At 41.4% G+C, this 17,861-nt stretch overlaps 1 protein-coding gene across 1 annotated transcript in view; it reads right to left on the bottom strand.

Annotated features, from left to right (window-relative positions):
• Positions 1-17,861, bottom strand: part of LRP5 (LDL receptor related protein 5) — a 136,521-nt gene that overhangs the window by 14,870 nt on the left and 103,790 nt on the right. The window contains exons 10-19 of the mRNA XM_014873558.2: positions 16,098-16,324; positions 15,627-15,811; positions 13,123-13,446; positions 12,105-12,307; positions 11,228-11,439; positions 8,477-8,667; positions 4,911-5,120; positions 3,337-3,462; positions 818-1,054; positions 193-303 (exon numbers count right to left, since the gene is read on the bottom strand). Coding sequence (XP_014729044.1) covers positions 193-303; positions 818-1,054; positions 3,337-3,462; positions 4,911-5,120; positions 8,477-8,667; positions 11,228-11,439; positions 12,105-12,307; positions 13,123-13,446; positions 15,627-15,811; positions 16,098-16,324 — 2,026 coding nt within the window. The remainder of the gene's footprint in view (positions 1-192; positions 304-817; positions 1,055-3,336; positions 3,463-4,910; positions 5,121-8,476; positions 8,668-11,227; positions 11,440-12,104; positions 12,308-13,122; positions 13,447-15,626; positions 15,812-16,097; positions 16,325-17,861) is intronic.

The following is a 17,861-nucleotide window of genomic DNA, read 5'->3' as shown; positions in this document are numbered from 1 at the left end:
AGGCTTAGCAGCAGCTCTGCAAATTCCAAGGTACTGAGCACAGTCAAATCAGGTTTCCCTAAGGATAATTCCAGAGGCCCCTCTGAAGTATTCTTCCCTGAAAGAATATTGCTCTGCAAAGACCAGGGCTCTGCACAGGGGTGTAGAACATGCCTGAACACAGCACCTGAATGTCAAGAAAAGACATCTCACCACACATGAGCTCGTCAGAGCCATCAATGCAATCCGGGAAGGAGTCACACTGCTGCTTCAGGAGGATGCACTGCCCGCTCGCACATCGGAACTGGTTGGGCAAACAGATTGCTGCACAGAAAGGAAGGAAAAATCAACTACTGACAGCACAGGAGCATTGGAGCCTCTTGAGAAAACTGAAAGGAGTGAGCTCATATTATGATCAGGTAGGCACCAGAACACTGCTGTGGGTAAATTGCAAGCCTGCAGATCTCTGGTTCTTCTTCCTTGTTATACATCTTACTCAGTGGAGCTAAATAAAATTCTCGTCCCAGTAATTCCCAGTCCTTTTGCAAATTTAAAACTAAGATCAAATCAGCATGAATCTCTTACAATACCTAACAAAGTGTGGTTGATAACCTGACATGTTAACAAAATGTAGTAATGTGGCATATTATAAAATCTTATGTACTCCATACCTATATTATGTATAATATATCCTTGCTAAGTAACTGCTAAATTTCTTATCTATATTCAGGAACTTCTGTCTCAACAAAAACGACTTGTATCTATATATTACAAGAAGAGTTAGAATCCCCAAGAGATGCTTGTGTTAGAAGTATGAGTTGAGGAAAACTGATCTTACTGTCACAATCTGCTTCATCAGATTTATCCTGACAGTCAATTTCTCCATTACACCGCAGGTGGGCATCAATGCATTGTCCCTTCTCACACTGGAACTGGGCTGCAGAGCATATGGGGCAGCTATCTTCATCACTCTGGTCATCACACTCAGGAAACCCATCACACCTCCATGCCATGGGGATGCAGTCAATCTCTCCAGTTGCACAAGTAAACTGGTCTGGGGAACAAGTGGGAGGCTCTGGAGAAAGGGAAAACAGGTCAGATTTGCATACTCAATCTTATCCCTGTCAACAGAGTGAAAGTATGACAGTTTGTCAAGAAAAGCACACTTATTCCTTTCCTGGAGCTCTTCTGTGACTACACTAAGATTCCAGCTTAGAGGAAAACACAATTTTGCATAAGGAATTAAATTTTATCAACTTCATAACAAAAATTGGATGGATGCTGGTAGAAGAAGTTTGCTTTAGCAATCAAGCACTGAATTAAGGACAGGAGCTACAAATACTTACTCTACAAATATTTTCTTTGTCTTTAACAGCCACCTTTTGGAGGACACTGTCATATACATAAATTCAAAAGAATACTCTATTTCTGATTGCAAACCACACTCTAAACAATTCTAATCCCTGTAATTATATTAGCATGGACCAATTCTTCATTAAAAAACCTGACACACCAGGTTAATTGGCAATGAATATTATCAACAGCAATTAATTAAAGTCAAAATGTGAGGGCCATGTCAAAACACCCCTGGCAGCAATCACATACATCTCCACTCATTTGAAAAGTTGCTGGGTCAAAACCCTGTGCCACCATTAAATCATTTTAGCAGAGACAGCCACTTGTCCCCACGTGCTCTGAGCAGATGCTTCACCACTTGGATGAAGAGAGAAGCACATCATCCCCTGCCTGTAACAACAGTATGATCAAGCCAGAGGTGTGCTCTGGCACTGGGTGCTAACACTCCTCTGGAAGCCCAAATTCAGGCTCAGGAATGGACATGACAAACAACCCAGCACAAGGACACTTTCCTAGCTCTGTGAGTATTTTTTCTCCTGAGGGTGGTGTTAAAAATTCTAGAATTACATGCAAACAGTTTTTAAAGTGCTGCTGTCCTTCCTTCATTAGGGACAAAAAGTTCAAGATTGAAAGAAAAGTGTAATCCAAGAGCTTGAAAAACAAAATGCGAATAAAAACCAAAATGTGCTTGGGTTTTGAAAAAATTACGATTTTTTAAAGTTCCTCATTTATGATTATTTGGAGGAGCAATATGAGAATTACAAATTTAGCCAGTGACCTGACAGCTGTAGGTAAAATAAAGATGTGAGACACACGTATTAAGGTAATTATTGAATTAAATTTTTATACAAGTGTGCTGTTTGTATAATTCAACAGCCACATCACTACTTCTGCATTTAAAGGCACTGCATTTAATGCTGCACTATGGCTACACTTGGCAAGCACAAGCTTGCATTAAAAATCTTGACAAAAGCATTTGTCAGGATGTCCAGAACATGGACAAATGCTCTCCAGCCAACTAAGCTATTTTGAAACACTGGGTAGTGGCTGTTACTACAACAAACAAGATGGGTTAAAAAGTTGTTGCAGGCTTAGTGAAAGATGGAGACCCCTGAATTTTTAGATTTATAGCTGAAGATCCAAAGGAGTGGAATGTGAGACTCTCTCACTGTCCACGTTGTGCAACAACACTACAGCCAGAAGTATAATTATATTGATCCACCCTGCCCTCCCCATGTAACCACCACTACTCTAAAGCCACATAACGTGTTGTGGCCATGGGAAAGAAAACAGTTTATCATGGAAATGGCTGTCCCATGGGAGTTCAGAGTTCAGCCAGAAAATGAAATCCACAGCAAAATAAATACATGAAAAAGGACCAACAGAGCCAAACAACTTAAGATATAATGCCTCCCAAAAAAGAAACAATGTTTTGTTTTCAATCCCCTCTGCAAGTGTAATGTTAACAGTTTTTAAAAATACTAGGATGGTAAAAGGGAATGCTAAAGGAAAAGTCTACCATGTGGAAAGAGAAGAGCTATCTTAATTAAAAAGAATCACAAGGGAGCCTACATTTGATAAGTAGCCAGTACAGTGTTTCACATTACAAGGCCAAATTCATTTCAAAGACTGGAGTCTCATACTGTGGGAATCACAGGCACAATTTCTGCTGCTAGGCCATCACAGGTTGATGCAACATTATCTTATAAATACTGGTTTAAGGCACAAACCTGCCACATCATACAATTATAAAAATCTTAGTAGAAGATGCAAGTATTTTAAGGTCAAAGAAGAATATTCAGCTCAGAATGAGAAGTCACATGTGCCCAAAACCTCAAGCAGAAAACAGCTGGTGGAACTACCAAAGACTAATTTAACACAGGATGCAGCACAACATGCACAGAAAAACTGTGTGTAAATCTACATTTTGGGCTGGAATGCAACCTCAGCCGCCACATTTTTGGTACAAACTGACTAGCAGTGCTGTTAAACATAACTCACCTCCACACGTTAAGAGATTCTGTAGAAGCACAAGGTGCTCAGGGCATGAACATCTGGGAGTTCCATCCCCTTTGGCAATGCAGATGTGTGAACACCCACCATTGTCACGAGAGCATGGATGCACAGCTGGTGAAATACACAAGAAGAATATTATGTAGCATCAAAGAAATTATAAGTATTCCTCGATAGGGCAAAATAAAAAATAAAAAACTTGTATAGGTATCATAATTTCTCTTCCAAAGTTGTTTTCCAACTGTCCAGGCTTCTCAGAAGCCGACTTTCTACCTTGAAGAACTTTATTAGTTTAATACAGAGTTTCAGGCATGAGTTGCTCACAGAAATGCATGCATATATACCTGCATGTGCATATGTATATTTACTCCCCTGTTGTAACAGAAATCACCTACGTAGAGTTTTTTCAGCTGCAAAAGAGGATTCCTTTTCCCTATCTTAAATAAGCACAAGGGGTTAAAGCAAACCTATTTTTTAACACTGTTGAGAATTAAAGAAAATAAATATTTTGGCTTCAGTCAGTATTACCTTTGAAATATACCAATATATATATGAAATGTGTGAAGTGGCACAGAAGAAGAAAAGCTGGGTACTGTGAAAGAAAAAAGAACCTCTGGGTCATGATTACCCCATAGAATCTACCACAGTTTAAATGCTTATGTTACCTGATTTGTAACAGCTTACCCACATACACAAGTTCAAAAATACTTCCAGCCATCACAGACACTAATGTATGTGACACAGAATGTTTGTAGTGAAGTTGAATCTTTTCTTCTGAAAATTAGAGCATTATACACCAATGTACCCTCCCTATATAAGACAACTCTAAGAAAACTCATCACAGGCAACAGACACCCCTGTTTCCCACATGTTGTTTGTGATTTTGTATTCTCTTTTACAATCCTGTTTAGCAGGAGGAGCTGCAGGTTGTCACTTGGAGGAGTGACTACTTGAAGAGGTTTCTGTGCCCTCCACCAAATCACAGTAATTTGGACAACTAGTCCAGAAAAAGAACATCCTGCATGCATGATCCCTTTCAGATGTCAGCACCTAAAGTGCTCCAGCTCTGTTGGGAGAAAAATTCCCCATCCACAGTACAACTCATTGTAGGAGCTTCCTCCCCATTTTGCCTCCCTCACTGCAGGCTTTTACATCATCCACTGTGCTGAGCCAAACCAGACATTGCTTTACACAGCAGTCTGGAGCACCTGGAGAAAAGGCAACTACAATCCTTTTGACACTTGTTAAGAGGTTTTTCCGAGACCTATTACTTGATTGTACTTCCAAAATTAACGACCAGAATTTTAATTCAGCTTTTAGGCTGAATTCAGCATCATGTGAGCTTGTACAACGCAGGTAACTCAGTGCCATGATATCTCATGCAGCAATAATCCCCTGCCCAAGGAGGAGGAATTTGCTTCTCTTCCACTCCTGCAATCCCCACCAGAGAAGTTGAAAGCATTCCAGGGCTTGTTTGAAGCCCACGGACAGCATTATCACAATATGCAGCCCCATGAGGACTTTGGGATACAACGACCAAGACATCAGACACTGAAACTCACAGAATTCTTCCATATCAAGCTCCTCCACTGCATGAATGCCTGTTAGGTGAGCAATCCGGCCCTGAATTCTAGTCCTTTTGTAGCCATTCACTTTCTCCACTCTCTCAATCATCTGCTGCTGCCGATCAATCCAGTACAAGTGATTCCCCAGCACGGTGAGTCCCATGGGCTGAAGAATGTTGGAGTCCTCCAGGGTCACACGGTTGGCACCTGACACCAGCAAAAACAAAGACATCAGTTCACTTCTAAGTTATTCCTTAAAAAAAAAAAAAACAAAAAAACATCACAAAGCAACATTCCAGCTAAAACCAAACCAATCCTGGAGGCAGTGAGCTACAAGGTCATTGATTTCACCTTCCCCTGCAGACCAGGGCTCTGCTTGCTCAGTCTCATCTCAGGTAAAATGCCACCAGGTGCATTGCCTGAGGGCAGGCAGGTACAACATGAAACCCAGCTCATCCCTGCACAGCCTCACACTGACACCTCTGCTACGGGCAACCCTGAGTGCTCCCAAAAGGAGGTAAAAGTTTTACAGTGCACTCACACACAGAGCAGTACATTTTTTCTGGAATCTATAAGGAAGAGTAAAATACAACCAATTTAGTTTCACTGCCTTTACTCAAGTAAAACATCATGCAAAGCAAGAGGCAGGTATCAAACCTTGTCACAGCCTGTATGACAACTACAGATATATGATCAAAAAAGAAAAGCTCTTAAAAAAAACCCCAACTTTTTAAATTTAGTAACCCACCAGAAAACCCAAACTTTAAATGACTCAATATGCTCCTAAATAGGAACACTGTCAAATGTTCAGTCTCTCTGCTTTATAAAAATGTGTAAAAATTTGCTTTAAGCCAATGACTAAAAAGAGGTCAAGTAAAAATGCATTTATTATCGGTTTTCACTTTAATTACTTGCATTCGTCTACTGCATACTGCCCTACACTTAGAGTCATTTAATTATTGCTTTTATTATTCTTTTCTAGGGTGAAGATATTCCAAATTTTTCTATTAATTCACTGAAACCATTCTGACCCTGTGTATGCCTATGTAACTGGATATATTTGCTTTAAAAAATGAAAATCTAAAACAAAATCATAACTTGGTGCTACTTCTGCTCTCATAATTAATTTTGGAATTATGACCTTATGTCTGCTAGTATATAAAATATGTTTTAGTCTCTACACAAAACAAGATTTTAGAATCCACATAACAAAAATGCTACGAGAACTGGGATTCAATTAATTTGCTGCATAAATTATCCAGAGCTCAGCCAAGCATGAGAATGTAACATTAACAGGTTCTATGAGTTTTGCACATGGAGCTGTTAGAGCAGCTACAGAGGAGAGCCAGGAGGATGATCAGAGGGCTGGAGCACCTTTCCCTATGAGAACAGGCTGAGAAAGCTGGGGCTGCCCAGCCTGGAGAAGAGAAGGCTCTGGAGAGACCTTAAAGGAATCTTTCATGACACATAAGGGAGCTTATAAAAAAGAGAGCAATTTTTATATGGGCAGACAGTGATAGGACAAGGGGGGAATGGTTTTAAACTAAAGGAGTTTAAAACCAACTTTTGGTCTAACTCCAATTGAAAAATTCCAGTACCTTGTAAAGAAAACTGTGAGATGGGTTTATAGTTCTTTCATCCCTCTCTGAAAGTTAAGCACTGGACATCTGAGGCTATTCCCTGATTTGGCAGGATGCTGTTTTAATCAGGGTACAGCGCCAACTTCAGGAACCTCCATAACCATGTCATCTCTACAAGTCTACAATGGAATAAAGATGTCTAGACCAATTTAAATGGCATGAAAGATGCTATACACGACTTTGGTTCCATTTATTCAGCAGCCTTATTTTGTGCTAAAAACCTTTTCCTAACACATGCCCATTTTAAAGTATTTTGTTCAGGAAATACTATTTAGAAGAAGTAATTCAAATCAACATCACTTTGGCTCTCAAATTTCTTCTGAAGTTGTGATGCAAGACTGAAAAGCATTCTAAAATAAAGATATACTGCTAGCTCATTAAAAAATCAACATCTCAGTGAATCAAATTACAGTGAGCTCAACTGGATCAAATATAACCACAGTTTTCTGGCTACAGATACATCTTTATCTAGTCCATAGGCATTATTATCTCTTAATCCTGTAGCTTCCCCCTGCTTTTATATTACTTATAAGCTTTGATTCTTTGGCTGTGACTGGATATGATTTCTATATAATTTTACCTGGTGCCTTTTCCATCTCTCTTGGATACCACTCCAGCATACCTGCATAACACGAAGCCTTGCCATCTTGTCATTTTACCTTTAAATGTCTTCCTAGAGCACTTCTTTTATCACTAGAGAAGCCCTTCTCAATATCTCTGATGCATTTTGTGTTATACAAAAAAATATACCCAGTCTGTCACCTTTTCTTCTCCAATGTGATTTGTTTCATAGGTCAAAGTTTTGTCTTATCTTCTTTTCTCCTACAAATTGTTGTAGGTTCTCTGATGCCTATCCTGGACTGAACATTTTGTGGCTGCTCAGGCAGTTTGACAATACTGCCCTATTCAGCTTGGTAACTGGTGAAAGACACGGGCTGCTCTACCTTCCTTCAGCAGATTCATTATTTTTATCACTTCTTTGGAAGAGTCTGACCTTGAGTCAGTTGCTCAAAAGCAAACTATCCTTTTAAAAAGGTGAACAACTTCCTGCTGTCTTAGTTCATTGCTTCACTGGAATACAAGGGAAGGATGTGACTACATGGCAAGAAGAGTCACCAAAACTGGAGATTCAACCCTCTATGGCATGTACCAAGCACTATTCCTATTCCACTGTTCTATTCCTTCATACTTGTTCCCTTCTCTCTGCACTTCCTTTATGGGTTTCACTTCTTGATACATGAACGATGAAGAGAGAGCAAATCATGAGACAGAAAGTAGGGCCATTGGATCCTCTGTTCTATACCCCCCACCAGAACCAATTTCTCCACTTCTTCTGCACTATCAAATGCTTTTAAAAGTCCATGATGAACCGTGTTCTCTAAGATCCATTAAGTGCTATTGCTTTGTATATAAAGTAATGCTTTATATTACTAATGTGGGAAAACTGTGATGTGATGAGGCTTCCCTCCACTGTGTTGCAACAATGCTATTTCAGATGAGCAGCCTTAAAATCCAGATTAGGAAAAAATCCCAAAACCATTGCCCTTTCTTCTGTTTGTTTTTTTTAAGCCACTTTGATTTACCAAGCTGTGAGCTCTAAAGAAAAATTGAAAAGTATGGAAAGTTTTCAAACCACTAAGGAAGAAAAGGGGCACAGAGGAGGTGATTTGGAGGGTCCTTGACTAACAGCTTTTTCAGAACATATCAAAAGTCAAATGGCTGTCTTGGAAGGTGTCAGTCATTACAGTCATATCTATTCTAATGACATCAAAGGTGGGAGCCCACCAGCAACTGCTGTCTGTGACTGCCTACACAGAACTGGCAAGAGTAAAGATGAAAGTCACCAGGGTGAGCATCAAAGAGGGAATGATGTCCTGTACATGCTAACACCGTGCTGCAAATGTTGAACTTCATCCCACATACCTGACAGGTCACAGCTCTCGATGCGCTTCAGATCCGCATCCACCCAGAAAAGCTTTCCAAGCTTGTTGTCAACCACCAGGGCCACGGGGCGGATCAGGCCGGTTGTGAAAAGCACTTCTCTCTCTGTGCCATCCAGGGCTGCACGCTCGATCTTGGGGGCTCTCTCCTGCATGTTGGTGAAGTACATGTACCTGAGAACAGAGACAGCCCTGCTGAGCTGGCAGCTCCCCTCTGCCTGCAGGGTCCTGTCACCCACGCTGGAAGTGGGGATGGTTCCACAGGCATGGCTGGGGTGGCTGCTCCCAGGGGCAAAGATCCAGAACCAAACATCTGCTAACTGACACACTCAGTCTGAAATTAATAGGATTTATCTCCAGGCCATAAAATGCCTCAGCACTGCTGCATCAGCAGCACTGCTCCTGCACAGAGCTGTGGGTTGTAAGAGACCAGCACAGACCTTCTGCAACTCTCCCTGGGTAAAGCTGTCCCCACTTACAAGTTCTTTCTGACAAAGAACCATTAACAGCCACCTCCTCTGTAGTCGTGGAAAGGGGTTTTAACCCTTTAAGTGCAGTGGAAATAAGAGACACAGCTACATGGTCGTCTTTCATGACAGGAAGAAAGAGACAAGTTTATTCAGAAACACACTTGGTTTTATAGCATGACTGCAACTCCAAGAGTAGAGAAAAGGTGATTGGTTCAGAGAGAAGACACCCCATTGCCAGGGCCTGGGCACACACCACAACAGGTGTTTTATTCTGTTATTAATTCCTTTTTATTTTGACCAAATTTTTACCCTGGGAGAAGTTCTCCCTAACTTTGAGCTGGGCCAGCTTATCGGCTGGGAACAGAGCTGAAAAGCTCCAGCCTGGAATATTTTTCAGGCTGTAATTTTCTTACTTTCTCAATATGTTTCCCACACTCCTCTCCTTCTAGGTTACCTTTCCTTCTCAGCAAGTAAAATTTCCTACCAAACTTGAAAAAAGATTACAGAAGAACAACTGAGGATGACATGCTCCTGACATCTTAGTTCCACGAATTCTTTGTATCTGTCTAAGCCAGTTCAGCTGCAAACACAAGTAGTTTCTGCCCTCCTCATGCATAGAGAAAAAGAGTTTGTGCTCCCCCATGATGAACCGAGACCTCTTGAAAGGAAAAGTCCATGATTTTTTCAGTGGTGAGTAGCACGGGCAAACTCTCCAGCAGCATGGGCTGCATTGCTGCACAGCCTTTCCTTATGGCACAAGGAGGGGAGGCAGCAGTCAGAACATGCAGCCAAGGGAGAGGTGGAGGAAGGAATTTCTGTAACCACAGCAGAAGTTGTTAAAGATCACTTATTCAGCTCTCCCAGACAGTCATAGTTTTTGAGTCTTCCTCATTTTTCCTCCTTTAATTTATAAATGGATTTAGTGTTAAATCACTTGAAAACCTGACTAGAAAAGCTGAGAGTTTTAGAGATCAACAGACCCAAACTCCCATTTTAATGGAGACCACAGATAAGCTTTTATGAATACAAACTATATCCAAGTGACTTAGTTCCAATAAGATTAGAATCTTTCCTCTAATCCCCCTCTCCCCACAGCAGCTTTTGAACTGTGCAGAGCACACTGGTATAAAACATCAGTATAAACGCTCCAGACAGAGTTTCTGGGTACTACTGTATCCATGCAGTTGTGAAATACTGTCATTCAACATCTGCCAAGCACATGGTAAGCCATTTAACAGTAAACTTGAATTTAAGCATCTAACTTATTTAAGAGAACAGTAAAAGACCATCTTTGACATATAAGAAGGAAGCTTCTATCAGAAGCAGAGAGAGGAACTGTTGAATCTAACCAAAACTGCTTTGCAGGAAAATGACCTATTTTCCTCCTGTGGGAAAGCACTCTCGTGCATCCTACCTGCTTCAATGAATTTCAGAGATTTTTAAGATACACATTACAGCAGAACTAACTTAAAAATGTATAGAACATAAGGGGTTTAAGCTTTATGCTACTACATCAGCAGGAATAGTTGTAACAAATTAGAGGTTCCTTTCTTTACCCCTGGAAACATTTGTTTTATGATGACCAAACATTTTTGATCCAGATTCTGAGGTGACAGAGACTCCCTTGTTTTCCTATTAGGTGGCAGGGCTGTGCATCCACACAAAGAGCAGGACAGGGTGGTTCTACTTTGCTGTCACCACCTGGGTTAGTGCCTCACACGGCTGTGAGAACTGAGGCAAAGGAGAGAAAGCAGGACATCTCCAGGACCCAGAACTGGATAAGCAGTCACCTACACCCTGAATGTATCTCGGTGGAACCCCCAAATGTAGCTGTGGAAAGGAGTTTTAACCCTTTAAGTGCAGTGGAAATAAGAGGCACAGCTACATGGGTGTCTTTCATGACAAGAAGAGACAAGTTTATTCAGAAACACACTTGGTTTTATAGCATGACTCCAATTCCAAGAGTAGAGAAAAGGTGATTGGTTCAGAGAGAAGACACCCCATTGCCAGGGCCTGGTCACACACCACAACAGGTGTTCTATCTTTGTTATTAATTCCTTTTTATTTTGACCAAATTTTTACCCTGAGAGAAATTCTCCCTAGCCTTGAGCTGGACCAGCTTATCGGTTGAAAAGCTCCAGCCTGGAATATTTTTCAGGCTGCAATTTTCTTCCTTTCTCAATATGTTTCCCACACCCTGAACAATACTAAAAACACGGACAGACAGATGGAGCAGGGGACTGGCACCCAGAGTGGGAGCTCACCCTCTCTCGGCGTTGACCACGATGGCTCTGGGCCTGTCGTGCTCCCCGCGCAGAACCATCCCGATGGATTCTCCGCTCAAACGCTGCACGTTGACCGAGTTTGTGGCCTCGCACGTCCAGTACAAGGTATGGCTGTAGATGTCAATGCTGAGGTCGTGGGGCTGCTTCTCCGGGCTCTGGCTTTGGTTTGGGGTGCTCATTACAGTGAAAGGCTGCAAGACAACACACGGACAGTGATTTCCAACCATTGTTCTGGTGATTGGCTGAAGAACACTGACTGCACAGAGAGCATGCCTGATGGTTTGGAAACCCCTAAAACCACAATCCTAGAAACTCAAATATAAATAGAATACCCATGAACAAGTGCTGACAAGAGCAGTTGACTGTGATGATCCCTCGGTGTGGCAGACAGAAGACAAAGGTCAAACATGAAGTAAAAGCCACAAAAAGGCTGACACAAAACTTGCGGTTACTGCGCTGCAAAGAGAGAGAAAGGACAGCAACACACACGGAGCTCTTTGGGGAAAAAAGGCCAATTTATTGTACGGACAGCCCGGATTTAAAGTGTGTTAGTGCAGCCAGGACAGGACAGGAGCTCATTGGACAATTGGGAAAAACATCCTCGGGACAGCACCTCAGGATGTATCCCACGGGAAAGACACCAGGTGTTAATGTTTATTATGAATTCCACTCTGATTGTCACCATGTTATCACCCTGGGAGACTCCTCCCTAACTGAAGCTGCAGTCAGCTTGTCAGCCTGGGAATGGAGCTGAGAGTCAGGAGAAATCCAGGCCTGAAAAGAATTTCCAAGCTGTAATTCCCTAGCTCTCTAAATGTGTGTGTCCACAAAAACTATATACAAGAGTTACACTTACCTGGGTGCCATCATCTTTGGCTCTTTTTATAATATTCTGGCGCCCATCCACCCAGTAGATCAATTTATCTAAGGGATCATAATCAATAGCCTTGACATTCCTCAGACCATGCATAGGCAGGATGATATCTGGGCTTTGCTGATCATCAGGTATCATCCTGCTGATGGCAGACTTCTGGCTAAATAGCAGGAAACTGGCTGGGGCTGAAACAAGCCAAAACAGAATGCATGAGAAAGTACAATTCCCAAAAATACATCCCCAGAGAAGAGAGAGAATATTTGGAACAAAGTCACAAAGAGACATTAATATTCACAATGAAAATGAAATAACCCATAACTGGAGATTTTTGCTATAAAGTTAAAATGTTTCCTTCTATAGTTGTAGAAGGAGATCAGGTTAAATCCGCAGGACCTGCCTTTCAAAAACTCACCCTTTCATTCAGTTAAAATTGCCTCACATGGTACTATGTAATCCTTTGCTAGTCATGTGCCATTTTTACTGGAAACTTAAGTTCCTGTTGGACAACCAGTCAGCTGGCAGGCTCATAATATCACATGCAGGGAGAAAAGAATTATATGTATTTCAAGTGCATTTGCAAATTGGGCAGACTACTTAAGAGTTAGACTATTTAATGAGTGTTATTTCAGCTGACTTTATCAAGCATGTAAGACAAAAAGACTTTTTTTGTTGGTAATTTCTTTTCCACCCACCTACACACTTAGGTAAGGAGTGGGAATGCTTCACTCACACAGCTGAATCACCTAGAAAGCACTTCTGGTAAAACAAGAAAGACCAGACTTGACAGTGCTGTCATTTCTAAGACTTGAAATACAAATCTGCATGCCTAGTACACATCACAAAAATGGATATAAAATTCCATACTCTGTCCTCATATTCAAAGATCACTTTTAAAGCCAGAACCTTTGAAACACACTTGGGACCCCTTTCCTTTTGCACCTGGGAGCCACAAGCACTGAAGAAAAACAGTAGCAAAAAAAAAAAAAATAAAAAGGCTTACAACTACAGTTCCTGCTGTTGGGATCCAAGGTGTAATGAGCAGCACAGCCACACCTAAATCCATTTGGGATGGCAAGGCACAAGTGACCACAATGGCCATTATTCTGCACACAGTCATTCAAGCCATCCTGACGAGAGGAGTGGAAGACCAATATATCCATCACAAAATCCAGATGGCCCTGAATAAGTGTCCTGTTCTTCCCACTGGTCTTGTCTGCTCTTTCTATGCTGTGAAGATTCCAGTCTGTCCAGTAGATGTAGTCACTGTACTGGGTTAATCCAAAGGGATGAGGTAGATCATCTGCTATGATTTCTCGTTCTTGTCCTGCAAAAACAGGAATATCAACTAAAGGACAATTCCCATGGCATCAAATGAAGAGTGTGATTGGCATGCAGAAGAATCTTTTTCTTCTTTTTTTAAGATAAGACCTCATTTTCCAAATCAGCATCATGGGGTTCTTCATTAAGTCCTATCTGCTCAAGAGGTAACAAACAGCTGCATTCAAAAGCCCTGCCTTGTTACCCTTTTGAAATGATGCCAGTATATTGCAATCTAAATAAATACCACTTCATATGTCTCATGCTTATCAACCCAAACAGACATTGAAAAACATATCCAAGACTGCTATCAGCTCCAGTAATTATTTAGGCCAATAAAAAAGCCCATTAATATGCCTGAAAGCAACAACAAACTTGAGATTCACAGAGAAACTGCGATGAGAAATTATGGTGCTTCACTCAAGAAACAAATCTTCTGCAGTGCAATTTAACATACAGCTATCCCAGATTAGGAAACCATTTGTTTGGCAGAAATCTCAATACTCCCACACTCAGTTAGTAACATTTACAACAGATTTAACACCTTCTAGAGCATGGTCTCTGACAGAGATGCATTACTGAAGGAGATAAAGTCTTACTGCAAACCACCTTCGTGAACATTTTCAAGCAGAAACCTCACCGAATTTCTGCCATCAAATGAAGATGCAGCACCATCTCCTCCTGTCTCAAACATCCAACACTAGACTCTACAGAACACCTCACTCTTCTTCCTCTGTCCTACTTTCCATTTCACCAAGACTTGAGAAAGACTAAAAAAAAAAACCATAAACCACAACATGAGGCCACTTCCTTATAAGCTGCCCAACCTAAATATAGAGGCAGCATTCTCATGTAACTTTTATCATCTAAATATTTTAGCATCTAAATTCTCCAAGTTAGGGATACAGATATCCCATACAGTATCTCAGTTACTTCTTAGAGCAATTCTAGTCCATAGTGATGAATTCAGGAGAAAGACTTTTGAGGGAGGCAGACAAGCTGTATAATTGAATTTTCATAGTAGATGGAAGAAAAGCTCTCAAAAATGTGATTTTTTTCCCCCCTTCTGTTTATAATGTCCAAGATTAAGCTGGAGCAGCATTCACTCATCCACTTTGCTCATCCTTTAACTGATGTGCCCACTTGTTACAGGTCTACCTGAGTCTTTCTAATCTGCTGACTACAAAGACATTGTCCAACATAAAAGTGAATGGGCACAAGTCTATGGGGTCTGATGGGATGCATCCCAGGGTCCTGAGGCAGCTGGCTGATGAGGCTGGCAAGCCACTGTCCATCGTATTTGAAAAGCTCTGAAGTTGACAGTGAGTGGAAAAAATGGAAATATCACTCCTATTTTTAAATACAGACCCGTGAGCCTCACCTCTGTGGCTGGGGAGATCATGGAACAGATCCTCATGGAGACAATGCTAAGGACATGCAAGACAAAGGGATGATCTGACACAGCCAGCATGGCTTCACTAAGGGCAAACTGAGCCTGACCACCCTGGTGGCCCTCTACAATGGAGTGACCTCAGAATTCTGAAGATATGAACACAGAATGAGACCTTTAAAAAACATATCTAAAAATATCTTTTCACAGAACGAAAAAAAACCCAGTTGCAGTAAAATTATGTATATTGTCAATTAGAGCACACCCCTTGTCTGTATAAATGAAATTCCAATGGAAAACATTGTGAGAATGTGTAAAGTTGTATCTCAAACCTACACTGCAGAAGCAGCTGCACAACCTTTCAGCCTCCATGAAATGCAAGAAGTATTTTGGTTTAGAACTAATACAAATGATCTGAAGTCAGAAAAAAGAGATAGTACTTCAACTGTATATTAGTGTCCAGGCTAAAATGTCAGGGATGATTTACAATGAACCTGTAAGTTGTCCTCACTTTGAGAACTTGGAGGCCATCTCTGCTTTGGTACAACACAGACAGTTTCACACCAATGGAGAGAAATGACTTCTTATCTTGCCACCATTATAAATCATCACAGGGTTATTAATTTATGAAGGCTTTTTACGCTTTCTCAAACACTTAACTCTCCATTTCCTTTTATGAGAAAATATACACACAGATTTACTATCAGTTACGTTGTTCAGATTTCATATTATTCAATTACTTTACTACGGCCAGTGCATATTTCTGTACTGGCTGGTGTAATAGAACATTAGATTACCCAGCATATTAGATGACTCAATCATGCTTGTGTCTAAGTCAGTCCAGTAGAGCCTTTGGTCCACATAATCAATAGTGAGGTCATTGGCACGTCCCACTTTGTCCACCAAAGTGATGCTGTTTGTCCCATCCATGTAGGCTCGAACAATCCTGGGCTTACCTCCCCACTCAGTCCAGTACATGTATCTGCAATGAGAAGTGCAACAAAAACAGGACATCAGCCTTTCTAAATTTCTTTGCAGCACCTGGAAAAAAACCAAACCCCCACATGGTTATGTGCAGCATCACAATATTCCTTTTTTACACAAAGGCAGAACAGGATTTTCAACAATTACTACTTTCTCATTGCAACCCGCAGGATAGTGGAAGGTTTATTGCCTTTTCAAAGACTCTGAAGAAACAGAGCTGTGCCAAATAACTTGTTACATACAAACACACCCACACAAAGGTTTGAAAAGCAAGAGTGCCTTACCCTTTGGTGGGATCAAGAGCCAGAGACCTTGGGTTGTCCAGGTCCTTCCACACAAGGACCTGCCTGTACTGTCCATCCAGGCGAGCCACCTCGATGCGATTGGTGCCAGTATCTGCCCAGTACAGGTTCTTCCCCATCCAGTCCACAGCCATTCCCTCAGGATAATCCAGCCCAAACTCAATCACGTGCTCAACAGAGCTCCCATTCATGAAAGCTCGGCTTATGGTCTGGAAAACAACGGTGTAAAAATGTTACGGTGCTTATGGATACCCCAGGGAAATAAAAAGGAATAATTGTCATGTAGGTTTGGTGTACAGAAAGAAATTAGTACAAAAAAAAAACAACCCAGCGTCGTTACTTTGCAAACAACTAATTTCTGTTGTCAAAAAAGACAGAAATTCTCAGGAGAAAAACACCTGAATTTTCAGAAAGCTGGTGGTTTCTGATGGCCAGATCAAGACATCTGAAAAGGACATGATTTCCAGAAAGCAGCATGTAGCTGCAGATTCTTCCTTGATCCCTCTCCCTCTCTTCTATTTGCACACAAGAAGCTGTTATTAAAAAATATTTAATTTGCTGTAATGTTTTAAGCCTCATAAACACATCTAAGTGGCATCTAAATTAAATCGTTTCTTATAACCAATCACCTGGAGCATGCTTAACTGATCCCATCTACATTTTAGGTATGCACACTCATCAAAATAAGTCAGAGGGTGAGGACTGCACAGATAGAAATAAGTCACTCCTAACAGCACTGAAACAACCCCCAGGTAAATAGTCACTTCCAGGACCAAATACCCACCCTTGCTTATCAACACTGAGCAATCAGCCTACATGCCTGACAATACTTCAGCTACTGATTTCTTAATCATTTGATAGATGAATGTGTAAGGGTCAGAGACATTTTACACTTTTTTTAAAGGTAAATGTCAAACCCTGAAATCACGTAGTGTGGTTTTGGAAAATGAATCCTCCTACAACCAGAGATGAGGGAAGTGGTGGTCACCGAAGGAAAGGGAGATGACTGTGAGCTCTGAAGTTATAATACCTGCTCCTAAGTAGCTGGATGTGGGGGACAAGGGGAATGAGAAGCCAGAGGTGCTGAAAGATACCTGGTATGCATATGAAAATACAATATACTGGAAAATTCAGGAGGCAACAAACAAACAAAATGTTTTCCAGTCCTGCACAGAGACTGAGATCTACTCACTGATGCAGCTGAAGTAATGTGCTTTCCAGGACAAATGGTTAGGAAGTCCATAACTCCTGCTCCCCACGTGCTTGTGTGAGATTTATTTAGTAACTGTGTCTACACTACACTAATTTATGACATTGGCACTCTTCCTGAAGGAATGGTCTCACAGCACAAGCAGCACTGTTAACACTGAAGCACAGCCCTCATTAGTCTTCACAGGGAGCCTATGGAAACTGCCCCTGCAGGCTCCAAAAGTGAGCTTTGCCACGTTATGGCTTGGGCACACCAGCAAGGAAACTCTGATTGCCCTTGGAAAGCCTATTAAGAGTCTAAATCGAATAATTTCGCTCCTGTGAAGTGAATCTGTCATTTTCTGCCATGTACTTAGTTCACTTCAGAAGGCCAAGTAACGCTGATGAGGAGCACAAGCCTCACTTCAGCACGCAGCTGGATGTGCACCAAACATCACAGGAAATGTTCTGGGGAACACACTGAGACAGAACTGTGGGCAGGTGAGCCCTTAACACAGTGTGGAGGAGACTGGACAAGTTCCCTGGCTTTTTCTGTGC

Source organism: Sturnus vulgaris, chromosome 6, assembly GCF_052056855.1.
Source record: "Sturnus vulgaris isolate bStuVul1 chromosome 6, bStuVul1.hap1, whole genome shotgun sequence".
Lineage (NCBI taxonomy): Eukaryota > Metazoa > Chordata > Aves > Passeriformes > Sturnidae > Sturnus > Sturnus vulgaris.
This window is presented reverse-complemented; position numbering and strand designations above follow the sequence as displayed.